The sequence below is a fragment of the Neopsephotus bourkii genome, unplaced genomic scaffold, assembly GCF_033783945.1.
Source record: "Neopsephotus bourkii isolate Nb327-2 ecotype Australia unplaced genomic scaffold, CSIRO-AGI_Nbou_v1 NB_168, whole genome shotgun sequence".
NCBI classification, from domain to species: Eukaryota; Metazoa; Chordata; class Aves; order Psittaciformes; family Psittacidae; genus Neopsephotus; species Neopsephotus bourkii.
The window spans coordinates 9,286,093-9,308,918 of record NW_026900684.1 but is presented as its reverse complement, the minus strand read 5'-3'; the positions used below and the strand labels follow the sequence as shown (position 1 = coordinate 9,308,918).

The 22,826-nt window shown below is 35.9% G+C and overlaps 1 protein-coding gene across 3 annotated transcripts in view; it reads right to left on the bottom strand.

Annotated features, from left to right (window-relative positions):
- The window catches only part of GLRA3 (glycine receptor alpha 3), a 75,552-nt gene extending 53,245 nt beyond the window's left edge, over positions 1–22,307 (bottom strand). For 2 of the 3 annotated variants that reach the window (XM_061372437.1, XM_061372420.1), the window contains exons 1-2: positions 21,870–22,307; positions 4,202–4,329 (exon numbers count right to left, since the gene is read on the bottom strand). In XM_061372437.1, coding sequence (XP_061228421.1) covers positions 4,202–4,329; positions 21,870–21,988 — 247 coding nt within the window. In that variant the 5' untranslated portion in view covers positions 21,989–22,307. Of the gene's footprint in view, positions 1–4,201; positions 4,330–6,972; positions 7,002–21,869 lie in introns of those variants that run through there. The other variant, XM_061372428.1, reaches the window with a different exon arrangement.
- Between the last annotated feature and the right edge of the window lie 519 nt (positions 22,308–22,826).

Sequence of the window (22,826 nt, the reverse complement as noted above, 5' to 3'; positions counted from 1 at the left end):
GAAAGTCTCTGTAAAAATGGCATGGTGGTAGAGCATGTTAATTTGTCCATTAAATCTTATCAATTTAAATCTCTGTGCAGCAGAAGCAAGATTTTTCCATCACAAGGTTTTTTAGTCACCCTCTTGCCCTTTAATATTCTTCTATATCAATAATCCAGTTCAGCACTGGAGAACCTGGTTTCTTTTTGTAGTTTTAAGCAGTCACTATTAATGAAAGATTTGTATCTGGAATTTGAGGATTGGCCTTACAAACCCTTACGTAATATTCCTTTTTAGGGTCATTGAAGAAACATCTGCCCTGAAACTGTTGGTGCTTTGCAACTAAAAAAATCTAATGTGACCAATGAACTCAAACACTTGAAGATCCAGAACATCCATTAAAAATTCTGCCAATAGGACAAAATTTGAAACATTCTTCTTTCTTCACGGCAATGATTGTTTTGAAATACTGTGTAGCAATTTCAACAAAATATCACTACATGTACTTCAGCCACTGTAATGCACAAGACTGCATCCTATGGAGCAGAATTCTCAAGTAAGGAGGTGTCGATCTGCAGTCACTTTGACACTATTTTCACTTTGATATCCAGTTAATAATTTAGAGCTGTTCTTGAGCATGTTCGTTATATCTTAGAATTCAGTAAAAGCTTAACATAGACAACTCCTGAAAAGGATCAAGGGAAAAAGAAAAAGCAAGGGAGATGAACAAAGGCAGAGTCAGTAAAAACTGCCAGGGAGAAAATTGTACTTGGCTATGTTAGATTATTTATTTGCAACACAGCTTTCTTTTCGAGCATTTTCATGTTATAGTGTCCGTCATCATTTCAAATTTGGTATGATATTATCTTGTTTAAATTATTACTATGCTTTAAGGTTTAAGTGTGCTATATCAACAAACATACTTGCTTTTATAAAGAAAAAGCCATAAATCACTACAATGCTTAATTTCAAAAGCAGCATTACAACAGTATACTTAAGATTTAGTTAAAAAGAGTGCAAAAGGAGAAGGTAAAAGCAGCTTGCAAATGATTTAAAGATTATTTAAAGATACTGTGCTGAGAGTAAAAAAGAACTTCCCAAAACAAAAAGAAGTGCAAATGAAACTGTTAAAACTGGAAGTCATATTCAAACACAGGAACTCAGGCATATGGAACATAGATTAAAGACAAGGAGAAAAAATAGAGCTGACACTCACTAGACACACAAATGCTAACAATGATAACTATCTGCAAGGAGTTAAAAATAGAATCCTGCCAACATCTGGAAGGTGAATTCAAGAAAAGATGATTAAAGACATCCATGGAAGTGAAGAAGGTCAGAAGAGAAAAACTAAATGAAGTCTTTTAGCATCACTTGTCCCCAGTTGCTGTCAAATACTGTAGCTATTCTGACGGAAGATTTGAAGGAGGACTGTAGAAGATGTTTCAGACTAAGTGATCAGAGCAAACTGACAGGCTGAGGTGATATCAAGCCAGGCAATAAGAAAATCTTTGTAAAGTTGTGGAAATATAAATCACTGTGAGTCAGGTATAACCTGCATCAGTTTTGTTATCAGCGGAAAGGTGTACCTTGTCCAGCAAGTGTAACTTGAATTAAAAAAGCTAATCAGACTTCAGGTGTGATAGTGGATGAGATTGACAATGAGCTTTATCCCTGTAAACCTTACCTCTGTACCAGCCAAACTGGTAGAAATTATGACAACTATTGTGATTAACAGATGTGGATAAATATTATTTTTGCTGAAATAATGTCTCTCAGATCTACTAAATCTCTCTGAAAGAGCTGATGAGCACGTGGGTAAAGGCAGTATAATATTAAATAAGTATTAACTTTAATTGTAGTATATATTTAAATTAATTAAAATAGTTTATTTGGAGTTTTAATAACTTTTCAACATGATCTTTTTTCAAAGGCTCTTTAAGGGTGTTAGTCTTCAGTGAAAGACAGTGCCTTTTGCTTTAAAGTGACTTAATGTTAGGGATACATAGCCAATTTTCAAAGTACAAGGTGATTGCTGGTGCGCTCCCCCTTGGATTTGCATTGAAATGCCAAAACTGCTTCTAGAAGTGATGAGATGAACATATTTATCTAATTTATTTTTTTTAATTAAATCTTGGTTTAAGAAGTTCCTAAACTAATGATTAGGTGAGTACTTTTGGCAGTACAAAGGCAAGGAATGCTTTACACTTTCCTATGTAAATCCCAAAATTTCCACATTAATAGGTTGTTATTAGTGTTATGATCTGGGCTATATAGATTGAAAATTATAATACCTCGTCTGTATAAGATTAATTCTGAGCATCTTGAGGCCATGACAATTTTTACACATGAATTACATAATTTTGTCCAAATTTGAAAGGTGATAAAATATTTCTCATATTTGTAAGAAACAGAGAGTCTGGGATATGGAACTGCTGAGTAAGAAGAGAAGCATCTTTATATAGGTTTGATCTACTGGGTAAAGTAAATAATTTGCGGATGGAACAAAGATTTTGCAAGGTTTCTTAACTTTCTGGTTTTAATCCATAGCTAAATAAATACCAATAGTCTTCTCTATTATTTCTGTTGAACAAGAAGAGATATGCAGAATTCCTTATCCAAAAGCAGAGCACTCAGACAAAATATATAATTGCATGTTATTGACCAAAGCTAACTATGACTAAAATCAGTAGTTAAAGATATTTTTCAAGTAGGAATTTTACTGGAAGAATAAATTATTTAAAATTATTGACTGAGTTCTCTTATCAGTACTCATTCTGTTTCTTTAAAACTGTTGCCACATTACAAACTCAAAAAGGCATTAAACCCCAGCACTTGCCACCAGAAAGTGGCAAAGTCACTGAAGGAGATACTTATTCTTAGTGATAGGTCTGAATCATTCTGGGCAGATTTGTTCAAAGTGTGTAGCTGTCTAGAAGATTTAGAATGTGCACTTTTTGAAAAAGAACAATGTCAAATTAGGTTTTGTCTCTTTAAATTTCAATTGTTACAAAACAAGGCTCTAAGTTTTTTGAATTATACTTTCAAATAGTACTGTATTGAATTTGCTGATCTTTAAATCATGTGCCTGTTCTTCACTGTAGCTCCATCAGAACACTGTGATTGCGTGATGTCCATGGCAATCTCCAAAATCCAATCTCTAAATCAACTGCTAAGCTGTAAACTCACTTTTAAACACCTGTTTGCAGGACTTCAGGAAACACAAAAAAGAAAGAAAAAAACCCCGCAGAGTTTAGAGTTTGCCTGAGGTCTTCTGCCCAGCAAAACTTTACCTTAGGTTGAACCTGCAGCTTGCATGCTAAAGAATATACTGTGCCAAAAAAAGTCAAGGTAACTTTAATAAGGAGCAAAAATAATGTAAGAGCTATCATTCATACAAGAAAAAAAAATTAGAAATAGAGTGTTTTACATTACTTTCAGTAAACTGTTTGATATTGTTGAGCCCTAGAGGAAGCCAGGCACCAGAACATTCTTCAAAGTAGTTCTGGCAAGGAGGGTTCAGAGGTCTTATTCTGTGTGGTTGTTAGGGATATTGATCACTGTTGTAAATCTTTTACTGATGTGTTTGAATTTCCAGTGCACGTTTATCATTTTCTGAGAAATATCAGCACCACTAACTTATTAAAAGCAAAACATCTCCAGCTGCATTAAATCCTGGTTAATAGCTTTATATACACAGCACCAACTGTTTATAGCTTACTGTGAGGAAGTACTTTGACAAACAACTTGGTCTTTATGAATCAATCTGGGCAAATTCTGACAACACTAGCAAATAGAGTCATAACCACTTATATTTCTGGGAGTTGGAGATGTCAAAAAATTATAAAAAGAGTTAGGAAAAAAACCACCCACCTCCACCACAAAAAGAAAAAAAAACAACAGAAAAACAAACTAAGCCAAACAAAAAAAAAACCCAAACAAAACCCACTAAACAAAACAAAAAAATAATAATTAATTGTATTAGACAATCGAAACCTAGTGGTAGGCCAAATTTCCAAAAGGTCTGTATTTGGAAAGCTGTAAAAATGACAGTAATAGAGAATATTACTACTGTCATAACAAAGAAAGGCAAAAGAAGGCATTTTTTTTGTTTGTTTTCAATGAGTGTACTTCTTAGTTTTCATACTTATTCCAGAAACTGCATTTATGTGAGAAGAAATATTGAAATACTGAAAAAATAAAAGTTTAGGTTTGAAATTACCTTTGAAATTTGGTCTTATTCTTGCATCGTAGCCTGACATCCTTCCCATTAGCTTGTCCAGGAAATCAGATGGTGACATCGGCATGCTGCGCGATCTTGCACTGTCTGTTTCCTTTGTGGCTACCAAGCTAACAGCAAGGAAAAGCAAATAAACAAACAAATGGAATTTTGTTAGAGATTTTGTTATGTATACTTTAATTTTACATAGTCAATAATTTACTTTCTGTATGAACAAGAAAATAGCAAAGCTAAGATTGCCTTTCCAGTTAGTTTATGCTTCAAGAATAGTAGTAGCAAATAAATGCTTTTCCTATCTGTCTTTTTATATGTAAATTTTATTTTGTTAAGCTGCTTAGTTATAGGTTGCTGTTAACTCTTCTTCAGGATTTTGTAGATTAATAAGACTTTCAGTCAATGGTAGTCATTTCATCATCACATAATTAAACTATGTCATCTACACAAAAGCTGTGCATGTGGAATATCATAATTTGGAACCTATGTTACAATGAATCTTTTTTAACTGGGTGTGGTGTAACAGAAGTCCAGATGAGAAAGAAAATAGTAAGGACATAGTGGAATCACCATCCCTGGAAGTGTTCAGAAAATATGTAGATGAGGCCATTAGTGACATGGCTTATTGGTGGTCTTGGCAGTCCTAGGGTAAAGGTTGGACCTGATGATTTTAAAGGTCTTTTCCAATCTAGTTTATTCTTTGTCTTTCATGGAATAGTATTACTACACCAATTTTTCTTCAGCTGTTATTTTATATTGATATTTAAATGTAACACTACATATTAAACAGTCTTTTGGCAAATAGTATTCTTTATCTCTGTCTTAGAGGTTATTTTTCTGTTAAAAAAAAAAGTACCCGCTGCAGTGGAAAAAAACCACCAACTTACTGAAGCAATTATTTTAGGGCAAAATTTTCATTTCAGGGCCACATGGCAAATGTCATCTCATATAGCCTCCTCTCCTTATGCATACAGAACTGTCACTGACATTCTAAAGTGTGCTCCACACATGCTAAGTGAGAAGAGTATTGGCAGTGCAATCAGCCATGTGGACCCAAGGAAAAGGCTCTGTTATTGTGGAACCCTTACTTGAATGCTGGCCAATGCATTGAAAGAGCAATACAGTCAGCAAATATATATACATATATACACACACACATAAATTTCTGAGTAACATTGTGATACACAATTCAAATAAAACCATTCATGGCTTTTGGAGTCTCAAAAAAGATAAAGAGCTTTTCCCATTTCTTCTGACTTCTTACCTGCTTGGTTTTCTCTTATTATTGCCAATTCACTGTTTTAGAAGTGATTAAAAATGCTTTTGTTTAGAAGTAAGCCCAGGGAAAACCCTAAAATCCTTAGGAATTTCCTAACACATAAAAACTCTATGCTGGACTTTGCTTGTTAACAATGGATGGAGTTCCAAAATGGGAAAATTTCATACAAGTATGTGTGTATGCAGATGCAATGTTAAGTGCAGACTAGGAATGTAATTTTTTTCCTCCAAACGATGTGTTACTCAGGACATGAAAAGTTACAGTTTTGCGGCACATTCCATTTAGAAGGTCTGCTAAAATATATCTGTCTTCAAATATGAACTTTGACTTTGATATCTTAAATTAGTATTTATGTCATATTAAGTCTTGAGTATTACAAACTTGGACATGCACAGAATATGAACATAGAAACCTCTAGAATATTGTGGTTAACTCATATTTTAATTAAAACTGTTCCATTTCTAAATTACATCAACTGAAATCAGAGAACTGCAATCCTTCTGCCTTATTTGTTATCTAGTGTTTATTCTATGTGTGAGTTGATTTGCAATTTATAGATTGTTCATAAATTTCTAAATCGGAATTGGAATCACCAGGTCTATAATTACTCTTGTATTTAGTCTATTCTGTCTGTTCAATAAGTGTTCACTTAAAATCTGAAGAGAGTTTAGCTTTATGCCATACCTTGAAGACTGTCATTGAAATTTCATGGACTGAGATGAAAAAACATGTCTGCCACAGTGCATGACCTACCAAAAATCATATTTGAGTCTGAAACTGTTAGGTCAAGCTGAAGACATTTATACTGCGATAAAAATGTTAGACAATGAGAAGCAGCCCACCACAGCCAAGATGCAGCTTGTCTAGAACAGCATCTTAAATTCTAGACAAAAAGCTATTGTAGGGAGTCATAGTAAGAATGGTGTTCAGCACTGCCATCTACCATCTGGAAAGGAAAAACAAAATTATCAATGGTTTTAAACTAAGAGTTGAAAATAAATAAATAATTAAATAAGGTATAGATATTGATGAGGGCAATAAAATAACCCATTTCCTAAGTTCTGTCCATTTAAGTAGAATAATTTAAAAGAGACAAAGGAAGGATGTTAAGAGGTAAACTAAATGGGAGTGTGGCCAGAGTTGGAGAAAGCAGCTGAGTCTGAAGAAGGGTTCATAATTCATGTTGAACAACTCAGCACTATTGTGTTAAAGTTCTCACTGCACTACTGTGTTATCCAGTAGTGTGGAAATATCAAGAGCAGAAGCATCATGTTCACTTACTATTTTATATGATATTGGTGATATTCTTGCACATTGCACCAAATTCCTTGTTTAAGAGGACATTAATATATATAAAGGTACTGAACAAAGCCACTAAAGCACTGAGAGTTAGGGAAATCTTAAAGTAAGAGACTTTAAGAGATCAACCTGTTTAGTTTATCAAAAAGAAGACTGAAAAATAACATTGAAGTGTAAATACCTCAAAGGGGCAGAAAATGCTGGACATTCATCTGAAGAAGAAAGGCAGAAGAAAAATCAATGAGAGACAGACAAATTCAAATGGGAATTTAGGTGAGCAGTTTAATAGTTAAAGGAACTTAACAGAAGATCAAATTGTAGTGGCCAAGACAGTACAGCTTTCTGGAAGAAACAATTCAGCAAAATATAAGATATTGTGTTTCATGTATACTAGCTTGGTGAAAAAGAATGACCTATAGTGTATTATATAAAAACAAACTAAATTCAGAGTAGACATGACAAATATCACACAAAAATAATCAGATTGCCAAAAGACACTTTCTGGACTTGAAAATCTTAAGGAACGGATAAAATGGGCATAGTTCAAAGTGGAAAATGGTGTCTTCTCAGGGGCCTTCTATACTGGGACTGGGTTGCAGGATTGTAGTTTCCTGTACTCTAATGTGTAATCTGGGTTGCAGTTTATATGTGGTAATGTTAGCCCATTTTGCTCAATTCCTTTCATAGCTGGATATTTGACTTACCAAACAGTAGCATGAGCATCAGCTCCTTGCACATTACGGAATTAAGAATGAAAACTGCACTTGAGATTTCCATAAACTGCAGACATCTTAAAACATCAGAGATTGACCACTACTATGACATGCCTCTGCAAAGAGGAGAGAAATTTAAACTAAAAGATAACACTGTCATGAAAGCAAATGGATATGAAGAGGCCAGGGATAAATTTAGATCATGAATTAAAAGCCTTTCAACTAGCGAGGCACTTCAGTTCAGGAATAGTTTAGCACTATGAGTAGAGATAGAAAGTTCCCATGTGTTTCAAGATGGAAGTAATTATGATGCTGTGACATGTATGACTGCAATTGCAGGGGATGGGACTCACTTCTAACCCCTCAGATGAGGATATGTTTGCCTTATTGCTGATTCCTTTATGTATTTAAAATAATCACTACCAAAGAGCTCTGGAAAAAAACCCACCAAAGTTAGCATAGCTATGCAGCCAAGGCACCAACATCTACAGAATTTAAATGGGAGATCTCATGTAGCAGCTGGCAATTTAGCTAGCAAGAAAAATCATGGATCATGAATCTTTGCTTCTGAAATGTCTATTTAAAGTAAGCATGTTTGTGAGAGAAAATCTCACTCTCTTCCCTTCCTCCAAAAGAAAATGTTTGAGAAAAACCCTCTAAAAGAAATTTTACATTTCAAAACCTCTACAAATGTTTCATTCTTTAGAACATTTAAAGCTACAAAAATCAGATTGCTTTCCCTTGTTTTTTTGAAGAGTCACCATATTCCTTATCATAAGCTCTCTCTTCACTATTTGCCCCAAACTTCAGTACGCTTTTATCAAAGCTTTATTTTTAAAAGTACATTTTCAAAGTTAATGTCAATTGTACTGCCTTTGAGACTTTTATATCATTTATATGTTACAGAAAATACTGGTTTTCAGTGATTTTTCCTGTATTTCAAACTTTTCATCTTCAAGGTGGATTCTTAAAAATAGCTTTAGTGTGTATAGACTCTTCATCAAGGACTGTAGTGGGAGGACAAGAGATAAAAGGGTTTAAACTTAAACAGGGGAAGTTCAGGTTAGATATAAGGAAGAAATTCTTTACTGTGAGGGTGGTGAGGCACTGGGACAGGTTGTCCAAAGAAGTGGTAAATGCTCCATCCTTCTCAGTGCTCAAGACCAGGCTGGACAGAGCCTTGGGTGGCATGGTCTAGTATGAGGCACCCCTGCCCATGGCACAGGATTGGAACTAGATGATCTTAAGGTCCTTTCCAACCCTAACTATTCTATGATTTTATGATAAACAAGTGTTACACCATTTGCTGACTTCCCAGGTGGATGACAGAGATAAAGAAAGAGTATGGTGTCCTGTAATAATACCTTCCACTGGAAACTTCCAAGAAACAGGTTTCCAAGTCCAAATTAGAGCATTCGCTTAATTTATCCCGGTTATTATGAAAGTAGTCTCCAGAGTCTCACTAACTTTTCAATATAATTGATACAAACTATCTTTGAATCTGGTTGTATGTTCTTTTTCTTCCTTCCATCACTAAACTACCTATGTATTTTGAAAGTAAATATACTTGTCTGTATATTAACAAGTATATTAACATACTTGTCTTATTTGGTTTTGATTTTTCTCATCTGATCATAAATTATTTCTTCTATCTCAGACACAATCCATCATAGCCATTCAGAAATAGAAGTTTTGTATTTCATCTTACAATGCATGCTACAGAGCTGTTATATGAGGTTTTGTATATGTTGCGGTGGTCTAGTAGCTCTTTCACTACTTGACTTATTCTCTCAGACAGCAAGTGTGGCTAAACCCCTGGAGCAATTGGATCTTATGTTTGTGGTCCATTCTGTCCAGTTGATGTTTGAATGTTTTAAATACACTTTACATTAAAAAGCTTTGAAGAGAAGCTCAAGGAAATTAATTACACACTCATAAGGAAAGGAAAAACTGCAGGCAGCCAACATGCAATAAAATTTTAAAGCAATCTCTTCACTACTGGAAATTAAAATCCTTCACAGAAGACAAGTACACTTCTCTTACTGGAGGCTATTCATCAGCAATATTGATTCATGAAAAGCCAGGGCCATTCTGGAAAGCTAGGAGCTCTGTCAGAATTCTACAGTTCAGGGTTAATGCAAGGAGGTAATTTCCTTCCAGCACCTTTCTATTCTAACACAGAAAAATTCTACTTGAGCTTTATTGGTGAATAAATTAATTTAATTGTGAGGGACCAAAAAAGATAAGAAGAAAAATAAAAAGTGAGTTTCCAGTGGTGAAAGAGTAGTAGAAGAGAGTAACATGTACTAAACCTAAAGAGAGTATATGACGAAAGAATTAAGTTTACAATGTCTCAAAAAAGGCTGAGATTCCAAATTTCCTATTATTTCTGTTAAAATGGACAAAGTGTTTCTTGCTAATTAAAAATGAAATTTCTTTTATTTCCTGTAGGTCGTGAAGTTGTCAGTTCCTAACGCAATGAAAATTCAGCTTTTCCTCTCCTCCAATGTTTTAGATAACAATAATTATCATATCAGAGAGAGGCACAGAACTCTTAATTCACATTTGCCAGAGAAAAAACCTGTCATTTCAACAGGAGCAGAAGCGTTGCATCACCAAGATTTTAGAGAGGTCTTTTTTGATAAAAATCCTCAGGAAAAAAAGTTAAATATTTTATACGATTAAATTTTCTACTGATTTTCTTGGTTTTAGATATTTCTAGCTGTCCTTTTTTCCTCTTATTTTAAATAAATTTGAATGGAGATATTAATCATTCAATATAATGCTGCAAAGATAAGTAGTGTTACATCAGGATACATTTTCAGCCAGAGTAACAGTTTTTATGTGCAGCAAACAATTTCCATTTTAAGATCACTAGTTATCCATTCTTTATTATTTTAATAGCTAGAAATTACAGTTACACGAAGAATGTATAGGATTGCATCTCAATGCAACTATTAAAAATGCCCTTTCTTTCAGATTTGGAAAAGTTAAGTGTTTTCTGTTTCAGTGACTGAAGTAGCATTGCTTTTTTTGGTGCTATTTGCAAGGGGACAACGGTTGCAAGTATTGTTTATGATGTTCCTGATTCCTTATGGTGTCATAAGTTTTTCCTTTTATTAGTACAGTTGAGAATTCCTCAGTCATGTTTGTCATGGAAGTGAAATGGTACAATGTTGATACCTTATTTACTTTATGGACTACAGCTTAAAAAATTTTTGGATTACTGTGGAGTCTTTCACCTTTCCTTAACAGAAATGAAAGATAGAGAATAATGGGGTTTTAAATCTTCTGATTAAGTCACTGTGACCTAATCATCATTCTACAGGTCAGAGGGCTTTATATTCCAGATAAGGCTAAATTTACATATACTTGTTTTTGTTTGACTCAGTACATAAAGCACAATGCTTTACTAACACCCTCTTGGAAAAAAAATAACCTCTTAGGGTAAAGGAAGAAAATTAATTTGTCAGCATTCTTCATGATCCTATGGGCATGGCTTTCTAGTTAAATTAAGATATGGATTCAATAAACTACAGGTTGCCCCTGTAATTTTGTTTTCTTATTCAAGACAAGTTTATTGTTGCCAATTTCATCCATACAGCATTTGAATTTTCTTAAGATATTTTATGAATTATGACTCTTATCTGAAAATTTGTTCATTGTTATCCAAGAAGCAAATACTTCCTTAATAATCTTTTGTACCTGTTGTATACTTTATTTTTATAAATGTTCTAAAGTCAGGTCTTAATTTCTTGCCACTTCTTAATTTATGCAACCTACATTTTTGGGAAAAAAATGACTCAAACTGTAATACAAGGAACAGAGAATATTTCAAATGTTCTCTGGCAAATAAATAAAGACAAATCTCTTCCTATTCCAAAGACATACTGAATAGGTTAAATTTCTGGCAACTTTAGTTTTTAGTTAAAGATAGTCAGATCTTCCCAAAATTCAATTAATGCTTTTATTTTTTTTTAAAGACAGATAATACTTGTCTAAAATGAACAGAATATCTTTGAGAATGAGGACTGTAAATTGTAAATCACAAATTTATACTAGTCTGAACTTGCACTGCTATCTCACTATAATGACTAATTTGTATATTCACTGAATAACAAAGAAAAGTTACTGGAATAATGGATAGATTGCAAAAATGACCAAGTAAAATAATTTCAGGATATTATCTTTCATAAACCAGATGTCCTTCTATAAAAGCATGCCAAAGCTGAATAATTACGTTTATTTTTGTGATTAATAAGTGAGTCCTCTAACCGATTGAATTTGTGCAGGAACTAGCTGAATATTCACCACCATATGAATAGCAATTCAACTGGTGTCAATGAGGCAACACTGGGCTGAAAGCAGAATTAATTAAAAGCGACTTTTGCCAGGCTAAAAACTTCAAACTATTGTTTCCCAAGTCAAACTCTTTGCAAATCTAGGAGCAACGTGTGAATACTGAAAACAGAATTCTACAGATTACAGCTCCTTGGCTGATCCTGTATTTTGAATGCATCAGCACATGTCCTTTAAATTGCAGAGATACCTATTACTGTGACTTCTAGTTATAATTCACTGCCTAGATTTTTTAGTATTGTTGTGGTATTGCCCCAACAGCTTACTTTTCATCCACTGGGTTGTTTTACTCTCTCTCAATGTAACAACAACAGTGTCCCATGAACTGTATGTCTGTAGAAAAAAAGGTATTTGTTGTAACCATACTTAATGACCATTTAGAATGTCCTGTCTTCTGTTCCTCCTTTGCCTTGTTTTACTTTAAAAAGTCTAATTTATGAGTTGAAAATCATAACTGAAACTAAAAACTGGGTTTCTTCAATATGTCTCTTCTCAAGCAATTCTTTTATTATTCATTAAAATATTCATGGAAAAACAATAGAATGAAATTGTTGAGATTTATCAAAGCTAGATAAAAATTTGATTTTGAATTAAAACCTCAGGGTTTGTGATGACTGAAGTGCAATTCAATTAAACACTATTCCATTTGCCTGAAGAAAGATCTGCTTGTATCAGTACAAGAGTGTTTTCCTGTATCTTCAGTGGGCATGTCAGATAGCTGCTCAGAATGAGACTTTATCTCCGTAATAAGTTTGATAAGATATAATTTCAGTTTAAAAAAAGCTGAATGTATCCTAAAGAGTCACTTGCCTGGAAACAAAGTGTTTCAACAAACAGGCCTACAACCCAGACAAGTCAAAACTTACCAGTAAATAGAACTCGGGGCTATATAAAGTTCTTTCCCAAAACACTTCTCATTACATTTACTTTAATTAGTCAGCTAATTATAGTGTAGATACTGTGTTACTGCTATTGGTTAAGAATTTTCCGTTAAGCCAAAATATTTCTAGTAGAAAAAATACTGCTTTCTTGAAACAGTGTTTTACAGAAGCATATCTGTTTCAATGCTGTTTTAATGTAATGCTGGCAGGCTTGTGTGGAATATTCTTGTGTCCTTTCTAGCCTGTCAGCCGCCATCAACTTTCTAATGTTGATAGCAACTGAAATTGAGGGTTTGGATTCTAATTTTCAAAAACTTCTCTAAACATCTTCCCCAATCCCCAGAATTGGCAGAGTTTGTCCTGCTTTTTGCAACTTAAACTTCCTTTTGTGCATTGAAAAAGCAACACAATGTTTTCAGGGCTTTGGAATTTTCTGTGAGACAGGAATGGTGATGTTCAATCAGCTGTGTTAATTTACATGAGATATATGGATTACATAATTTTTATTTTTTTTTTTAGTATTTCTGTTAGAAACAGCACTATAATAATTCAGCATAAGACTACAGGGTTGAGCTTCAGGGTGATGATGGGAGTGGCAGGATGCATGCCACATAATGGCAGAACCCAGCATCCCTAATGCATGCACTGAAGCATATTTCTTACTGAATAAGTAGAGAAAATAATATGAAGGTAAAAAATACACTGCTTGTAGCCTTTCATATTTCTGCCAGAATTATCCTGGTCAGCTACATACATTCTTTTTTACACACAGAAAATATTGTTTAAACTTCCCCCTAGATGCATATTTCGTCTTTGCTATACCAGTACAACATATCCAGCACCACCATTAATTATCACCTGATGCTTCTAAGCTTCATATAAAGAAGTGGAAATAAGCTGGGTAAAGGAAAGCTCATGATGTGTGCTGATCCCCCTCTGGCCCCTGCACATACTAAGCAGGCTGGGTGGGGGGCCTTAGGTATTCCAGGTACACTACCTTCCCCCCTCCTCTTCCTTGGGCGATCACTAAGGCATAGAGGACAACCCCAAACGCTGTTGCAGCCTTTATGATATGCAAGACACTTTACCTCCTGAGGAGTCAGCACTGTTAAAAAGGATGAAAAAGGACATTCTGTTAACCACCACTTAGGGAATCTGAAGAAGTGCATTTATACTCAGATTTCTATTAGAGATGAAAATCTGAGTACTCTTACATCCAAAGATTGGTGTATAGGAGCAACAAAAATACGTTTAGATTTAGTTAGATATATTCTTAGAGTTCACTTGCACAGTGTTAGAAGCTTGGGATAACTTTTGGAGGTAAAATTTTAATGCATATATGAAAAACACTTTTCAAATATATTTTTTTATTCCATTTCCCTAGTGTATTGTACTTTTTGTAATCATGGGTTACTGTTTCCAGTGGGTGCATTTCATATTCACTTTGTGTAGTAAAAAAGTACAATATTAAGTTGAGAACAATTGAGCATCCAATATTTAGCATGCGAGATCTGCAGCAAATTTCACTTTTACTCTTGCAAATTAAGAGTTAAAACAAACTCTAAGAAATATTGAAAACTCTGAGAAACCTGCTTCCTTTTTTATTAAAAAAACAAACAAACAAACCCCAAAAATTACATCCAGCATTCTTTCTGTTAGTATAAAGCAATGAAAAATCACACTATGGATTTAAAAGAAAGTCTTTTACGGGATTTAGTCCACCTCTGATGCTGAAATCTGTCCATTTTGACTTTAGTTCTAATGTTGCTGAGTCAGAGGTAATGGATCTGACCTGAGAGCATCAGGGAAAACATTGCTAAGATGAGCATCCCTTCATGGAGTTATTATATAGATGCTTAGTCACAGAATTAACATTTACCTTGGACTAACGTAGTCATAGTTTAGGTGTGTGAAGTCAGTGCTTTAGTCCTGATTGATTTCAAAACCTTTGTTTTTCCCTTAAAAAAATTAAAAGTTTTACCTTATTTTTGCCATCAAGTTACTGTTTTGTGACATTTATTTTATTTACCTAGTAGGGCACCCGTAGCCAGGAGACATGTTGCTCACAAAACTGGAAGTTTAGCTGGTCTCTGCAGATGAATATGTCTCAGCCTACACATGCCCAGGGCATGGATGTTCCTGTACATTACTGAATCTAACAGATAACAGTGCAGTTTAGGAAACTTTATGAAATTAAAAGCTTCAGCAGGAGAAAACCTTAGGATCTTTTTAACATTCAAGCCCCATTTTACCCCAGAACATTACAAACCAACTTTTCACAAAAAAGTCCATAAGCTCTGCAGTCCCCAACTAAGATATAAAGTAATAATAATTTTAATACCCAAACATTTGAAGAATCATACTGGTATAACTGTATGTTCTGGGCATTTCTGCTGAGTAGGCAGTTGTGAAATTCAAGTTAATTAATTGTAAGTAAAAATTAGATAATTAGATTAGCCAGTTTTATAGAAAGTCATCTTGGAAATGATATATTCTGGTGATTGTGGATCCTCAGAGATCATAGGTAGAATTACACTAAACTCATTTTTTACCTTTCAAAAGCCTGAAACGGAGAAAAAAGTATTTTGTAATGGAGATAAATTCTAGACATAGTGGAGTCTTATGCAAACTGTGCAGAGTATGTGAAGCCTTGGGCAATGGTAAGATAAGTAGCATATTCCAATATTATTTTTTATATCAAAGGTATTTTTATGCATATTTTATAGCAAATATGGAATGCAACAAAAGGCAAAATATGAAGACAGAAGGTTATGTAGTTATAACTGCAGCTTAAATTTTAATCAGGAAGAGGCGAAAGTTTGCTTTTTTAAATGTCATAGCTGTACTCTTTCTGCTTATGATATCCTTCCTAGATTAGTTTCAGCTGTAAAAGTCACGTAAAGGTTAATAACACTTAACTCCACCTCACAGTTCCAGATCATTTAATACTCCTGTATTTGCTTTCTACTCACTTTATTGTTTCGCTCAAACAGTCTCAGGATAACCTGCTGGCTTGCTTTTTCCTATAGCCATTGATCTGTATTAGACAGCAGCCCCACCACTTGTGTAGCTCCTCTATTCCAACAGTCCCATCACTCACCACAACATTATCCCAGGCCAGAGCCTTCTTGAACATTTCTACATTTTCTGTGGTCTCAAACTGTTTCCCTTGGAAACTGCACTTCTTTAATGTTCCATTTCACCAAACAGAAACGTCAGTAATAATGATATTGAAGAGGGTTGATCTTCCTTAGGGAACATGGAAATGTCCCTGGCACTCCCCACTTATCCCTGCTTATTTTGTATATCTGTGGCAGGTCTAGAGGGTGGTATGGTCCCATGGTAGTATATGGCATAAGAAAAGTGTAGAGGAAGTGTTATGTAGAAAGTCCACTGCAGTATAGACCAAACATTATTACCTGTTTACTGTTGAATAATGTTGGAGCAATTCATTAGACAGCTGACTGGAAGACTAATAACAAAAAGAATTCTTTTCTAATTTTATAACCACATGCTGTTTACTTTTGTACTTTTTTCCTTCATTCTTTCTTTTTGCTCTCACTATTTAACATTTGTATTGACACAGCACCTAAAGACATCAGTCAGGAAGGATCGTATTCCTTCAGAAGCCACACAAAATAAGGACTGTAACCTGTGCTAGAAAAAAGTATAGCATAAAATATTTTCACCTTTTTTTCTCTTTACTGTGAAGACTGTTCTGCTTCCTGGTGGTCTTCTCATTTTTCTGCTTTGGGCCTCCATTCTTGTTGTACATAGTTTCTAGCTCTGTCTTTTCCTGTTCTCTGAGATGTTCTCTTTTTACTGGTAGCTGATATTCTCAAAAAAGGTGCCTTTCACTTGATCTGTTCACAGTGCCTACATACCAGTGAAAGTAAAGTTACTCCTTTTTAGTTCCTATCTCCTTTTACTGATTCTTCCAATAAATATCTTGAAGATCAGTAGGAAAAGTAATAAAAAGGAGAAGATGCAACACCACACACAAGGGTTCTTGATTGTTCATTACTTGAGAAAAGCTGATTTGCTGGAATAATTCCCTATAGGTATTATTACATAATACCCAATAAGGTCATTTGAAGCTTCCATTCTAAATCTGTTAAAATAAGAAGATTTAATCTTATAAAAATTTTCATTTTCTCTAATTGTCATGATTCCTAGGCTATCTGGACAAGACTAATCTGACGGAGAAGCTATTACATTTTTCATCATAGAGAAGCACAACACTTATCTCACAGTATTACTTGCTTTCAGTTGTTGTTAGCATCAATTGGCTAAGAATGAATTAGAAGAGGTTGAAAGGTAAAAAAATGCCACTAACACAGTAAGAATTTAAAGATTCATGCTTTTAATTGAAATTTCATTGTTATTTATGTTTCTTACAGTTTATAATGTTATAAATTCAAAACACATACATAAGTTTTAAATTATAGATATTAAATGGATTTTAAAATTTTTGATCAAATTCCTACTTATGACAAAACTGATGTCTGGTTCAAAAGGATTTCAGTGTTTTCACTGGTATCGTTGAAAATTTGAATTACATTTTTTGGCTACCACCCTTACCCCCCCCTTCCTCATTGTCTGAGTTTTGGGAAGTAAAATGCCTGCATATGGATACATTCTGCAAGGGAATCCAGATGCTCTCCTCCTAACATTTTGCAAGGACCTTGAGCACATTTTCTTCATCACAGGGGTTTGGCTACCTGGTCACAGTAGGAATGCAGCTGTGGTAAAAACAGCGCAGCACTGAAGCAAAGCTGTTTGACAAAATGTCACATAAGCCTCAGCAGGGGTTTACCCCTCTTCTCTCAGGAGCTGTTTTTTCTTTTTTATTTATTTGTTTGGGGTTGTGGTTTTGTTGTTGTTGTCTTTTTGTTTGTTTTTTTGTCATTTCTCCTTCAGGAGTTCTTGGGAGATCCTCTTGGACTCTGCACAAGCTACTGTGCGAGTATACCTTTACCCAGCCTTGTACCTTCCTAATTCTGACCTTCTGACCTGACTTTTGGGCTTGACCTTGGACCTACCTCATCACTATTAATCTTGTCTGTCAGTCTGAATAATTGTTTGGACTCGATCTGCTCTGTTCCTTCACAGGGGCTGCAGACTTTGTTGGCAGGATTCTGCTCCTGTCTGTCTTGCTGAGCCTGAGCTCCCAGCTCACCTTGCTTTTCCTTGCTGCTCCCTGAGACATATCAGATCTTTTTCATTAGGATCTGGAACCTGTTGACTGATTTATCCCACAGAAAACTATGTTTTCAAATTAAATCTGGGCTGTTGAGGAAAGGTTCTGTGCCTCAGTACTCTCATCTTGAATTACTATATTGCCTATCCACGCTATTTTATTCACATCCTGATTTTAACACAGTTTTGTTTCTTGAATAGTATTATGAGTATACGTCTTAACATAATAATAAGTTACTGAAGTCTTTTTATGATATCTGAAAATCTTTATTTTCAAAGATGTTTGTGATGATATGTCAGATTTAATATTTTTTAACTGTCATTTCTTTTTCTTTCATTATTTGGAGGAACTAATGCTGGCTTAAAGGATATTGACTTCTGTTTCTTAAAGCTATTCATCTGAAAACAATTTCCAATGTAATGCAAGAATAATTTCAAAATCAGTTAACTGTAAGCTCAGGCATGCCCCAGACGTATGTTACATGGAAGTTTTCCCACAAGAATCTGGTTTCTAAGTGCAACTAGCTGTGTCTGTGGTACTGTTTCCTTCAATATAAGGCTGATAGAGTAATGATAAGAACAAGGAATGAGGCACTAATTTAATCATGGCATGTTTCATAGTCTAATATAGATAACTAAAGAAATATCATAGGGAGAATCTATTTTGCATCTCTATAGTGCCACCTACCTTTTCATCCTATACTTTCCCATACACAGGTCTACATGTAAAATACCTATATTATACTCTTTGAGGAGAAAGCAGAATCCGTGAAAAGTCCCTGAGATTGTAGTTCTAATAGACCTGTGCTGGTGCCTATGCAAGCTCAAGAGCTGTCACAAAACTTATTTGACCACATATAATCTAGCTTGCAGTGTGACCTGTTGGAATAAGTAAAGGCAAAGGAATTTTTGTTAACGCTATTAGTTTAATGAAAACTCAGAGGAATATTTGGTCTTAGGGATTATTATAACTTAATAGCATATCTTATAAGTATTTGTTTTCCTTCTCTTGTGGGAAGCTATTCTTAGACTCCATTAAATTATTTTCCCTAGCTTTCACAATAAATTTTACATCTCCATCCTCTCCTTAACATCACACTGGGGCTTGGCCAGGCAGTTATTAAAAATAATATTGTTTTTTATTTTGTGTCTGAGCATAGCTTTTCTCTCAGTCCTCAGATATACCCGTGAAAATGTAATAGAGTTCTTAAACCCTTGTGTTTCATGTCTAGAATCTATTAAGATATTATCAATATGTACACTATTTATCTAAAACATTGTAGTACAAACATGAATGATATTATGAAATATTATTGACAGTGTTTAATTCTTTCCATAAGTCTTCCATAATTAAATTAATCAAATTAATAATTAGATCTTACAATGATCAATATACATCTTGTTTCAGTCATTTCAACTTGAAAAGCTTTTAGATGTGAGGTGAAAAATTAATTATTACAAAAATAAATAAATTGGGTGCAGTTGCCTCTTGTGAAACATACCAATCCTGAAACTTTAAAGTAGCAAGCTTGTAAGTTTATACTTTCATCTGACCTGTACTGAAAATAAAACTTAATGTCTATCTTTACAGACATATCATTTAAACAAAAACTTTAAACAGCCTCAGGGCTGTTTGACAAGAATTGAAAGTTTTTCCTGTTAGTTTCATTCAGTCTTCTCACACATCCTTGAGTGATTGTTAATGAAGAACAGAAAAGTGTTAATGTTACAAGGTGCAAGAGAGGGTACATTATTTTTTTTATAATATCTGAGCAAATAAAACACAAGGTTTGTTTTTTCCTAGAAATCCCTAACATATCCATCTTCTCACAGATGGGTCTATATAGGTGCTAAGGCTGAAGTCTATAGTCCTGTAGAGAGTGAAAACATCATTGTACTATTCCCTATTGTCTTTGCTTCAGTGGAAGTCATTTCACGTTACTTCAGTTGGAAAAGAAATAAAATTAATGGCTTCAGGAAGCTTGGGAATTTTAACACTTTTTCCATTTCAAAGCATGGAGAAGACGCCTGTATGTCTCGAACTGGCTCATGTATCTCAGGTAATACTGCTAGACCTAAAATCACCATTAGTCTCTATATAGAGATACATACCAAAGATATACATAAGTTCTGAGCAGCTTTCTGAAGTCTTTCTCACAATACATAGTTTTGTGCACCAGTGACCATGTTTACTGTGATAAAATGACAATTTAAGAGCAGAAGACTAGTGCAATGCAACAGTTATTTGATCACTGAACAGAATAATTCGAACGTATGCAAAATAAGATGCCTGTATACAGCTTGAAACAATTTCATAGTAGTACAGAATTATGTGATGCAAAATACATGTATGTTTTCCAACACTGACTTTAAAAATTTTTATTTTTTCACTTGGAATATAATATGTGTTATTGTATGATTAAAATAAAGGATGAATCATTCCACGGTAGGGTGACATTTAAGTAATACACTGAGGAAAAATAAGTTGTATAAGTACATTGAGATAGAATAATAATAGCACAGTACTGCTTGTATTGCCTACAATACACTACTATTCTGAACATTAAACACTCAATATAGCTGTAAAAATCTAAACTGTAATATACATGCATTTACTCTTTCCTCCCAGTGTCAATTAATCCCTCCCATGTGACCCAGTTTCTTAAAATCTCTATTTTGGCACAGTTACAATAAAATCGCATTATCGACTATTTAGCTATATTGGTACAAATCAGGCCATTATACTAACTTCAAAAGGAATGACTTGCTAAAAACCTGTGGGTAGCTGTGAAGTGTGCTGTCCTTGTGGGCTGCTACATGCTACTACTTTAACTTTGCGGTTATAGACATCTTACATGTATAATCCCTGAAGTCTCCCTGGAGAACCACTTTTAAAATGTAAGTTTTCTTTCTTATCTTTGTCAAGTAACAATGTGATTCTTAAAATAGCCCAGAATTGTCATGTTGTATGCTACAGTCTGTTTACTGTGTTCCAGAGCTAGACTGTGTGTTGGTAACAAGCATGGCTAACTCCGCATCAGTAGTGAATGCACAATGATATTGAACTCTGCTTCTTTACATATCTGAGTTTTCTTTTTAAGGTTTCCTTCACTTTTAAACACAGGACTTAAGTTTATTTCAGGCTGTTGTCATCACAGTTCCAGAGCTATGTATCAAAAGAATGCTTGCATTGAAATCACAGCATTACTTCAGCTAGCAAAAGTCTGCTGGGCAGAAAGTAGAAAAACCATATGAACCTTAGTTTTCTACTCAGGTCATAATTTATGGATCTGTTGCTATCTTTCACAATACAAACCCTAGGCTACTAGTAGTACAGCAAATGCTTTCCCTCTCAAGGGAAATCCTGCAGACCATATCCTCTGTTCACTCAGCTATTATCTTTCTGTTTCTGTATAAAGCTTCTCTGATCTAACACAATCCTTGATTTTTATTTTACTGAAAAGAACTGACAGTAAAAAGAAGTCTATATATTCCCAAATCAGATTATCTTCCATAACTTTTACATATAGACACTTTGCACCTGAAGAATTTCAAGATCATTAATGTTACAATTCCTGCTAAAAGCAGTGATAAAATTCACAGTGATAAAAAAAAAACCAACACAAAAAGCAGTGATAAAATAGGGAAACCCTTACTATGTACAGGTGAAGGACAGGCACAGCCTTCAGCTCGCAAAATGTGAAATCTTATTCGAGGCAGTGCAATGTTAAAAAGCCATTTGCGAAGCTTAGACCCCATGCATGTAGCTCCTGTGCCCACAGTCTGGCTTCCAAAGGTTAGCCGCCCGGGCGTTAGTGGTGAGGAAATGCGGTGACCGCGGTCGCCCTCCACGCCAGTATCGGGTATTTCAGCCGCTCGGGAAAACCGGCGGGGGGACTTTTGCTTCCCCGAGGAAAACAACTCACCTGAGCAGTACCGCTGCTTCCCACAGGTAAAATCCCGACACAGCCGCTCGGAGGTACCTAATCCGGGCCATGCTGCTCGGAGGCTCAGCAGAGCCCTGGAGCGGTGGTGTCCGAGGCATCGGAAGTGCTCCGCAGCTCGGCTCGGCTCGGTTCGGCGCGGAGCTGAGCGGCTCCTCGCGGGCGGGAGCGTCCCAAGCACCCTGGAGAGCTCCGGCAGCGCCGCGCCCGCCGCCCGCCTAGTGCCCTGCGTCTCCCCGCGCCCTCCCGCTGGGCCCCGCCGCGCCCGCCCCGCCGCTCCGCATCGCAGCAGAGTGGCCGCCTAATCCCAGCCGCGGCGGCGGCAGGAGCCCACCGCTCCGCCCGCCTGGCCCCGGCTCCTGCCAGCAGCCGGCACCCCGCAGCCGACCGCATCCCGGGCGAGGGGGGTGCCGCGGCGCCGGCGGCGCGGGGCGGGCGGGGTGGCAAGGCGGGGGCTGGACATGGCCGTCCCCCCCGCAGCGCTGTGTCTTGCGGAGGCCGGCGGGGCGGGACCGGACCGGGGACAACGAGGGGGCGCCCTGAAGGGGCTGCCCCTGGAAGGGAAGATGACACCGCTAGGGGCGCGGGGAGGGCTTATCTGGGGGTCGGGTCAGGTGTTTGCTCTCAGAAGAGCCCCTGACTGAATGTCTGCCCCTGCGGGAAGAGGGATGGGAGTTATTATGCTTTGCCTATAGCACCTATAACGCTTTTCTTAGGAAATAGGGGGGGAAAAAAATCCTGTTTCAGTCTCCTCTGAAAGTTCGGTGCTGATGGACACACAAAAAGTATATCCTGTTCAATTCCACTTTCTAGAAAAGATGGTCTAGTGCCATGAGGCAGACTACTAGGGAGATCAAAAGAGTTTGAAAGTTTTTCTGGGGAGAAGCGTGGAAGGGATTATGGGAAGCAATAGGGAAAGAACATTGTAAGGGAGAAATT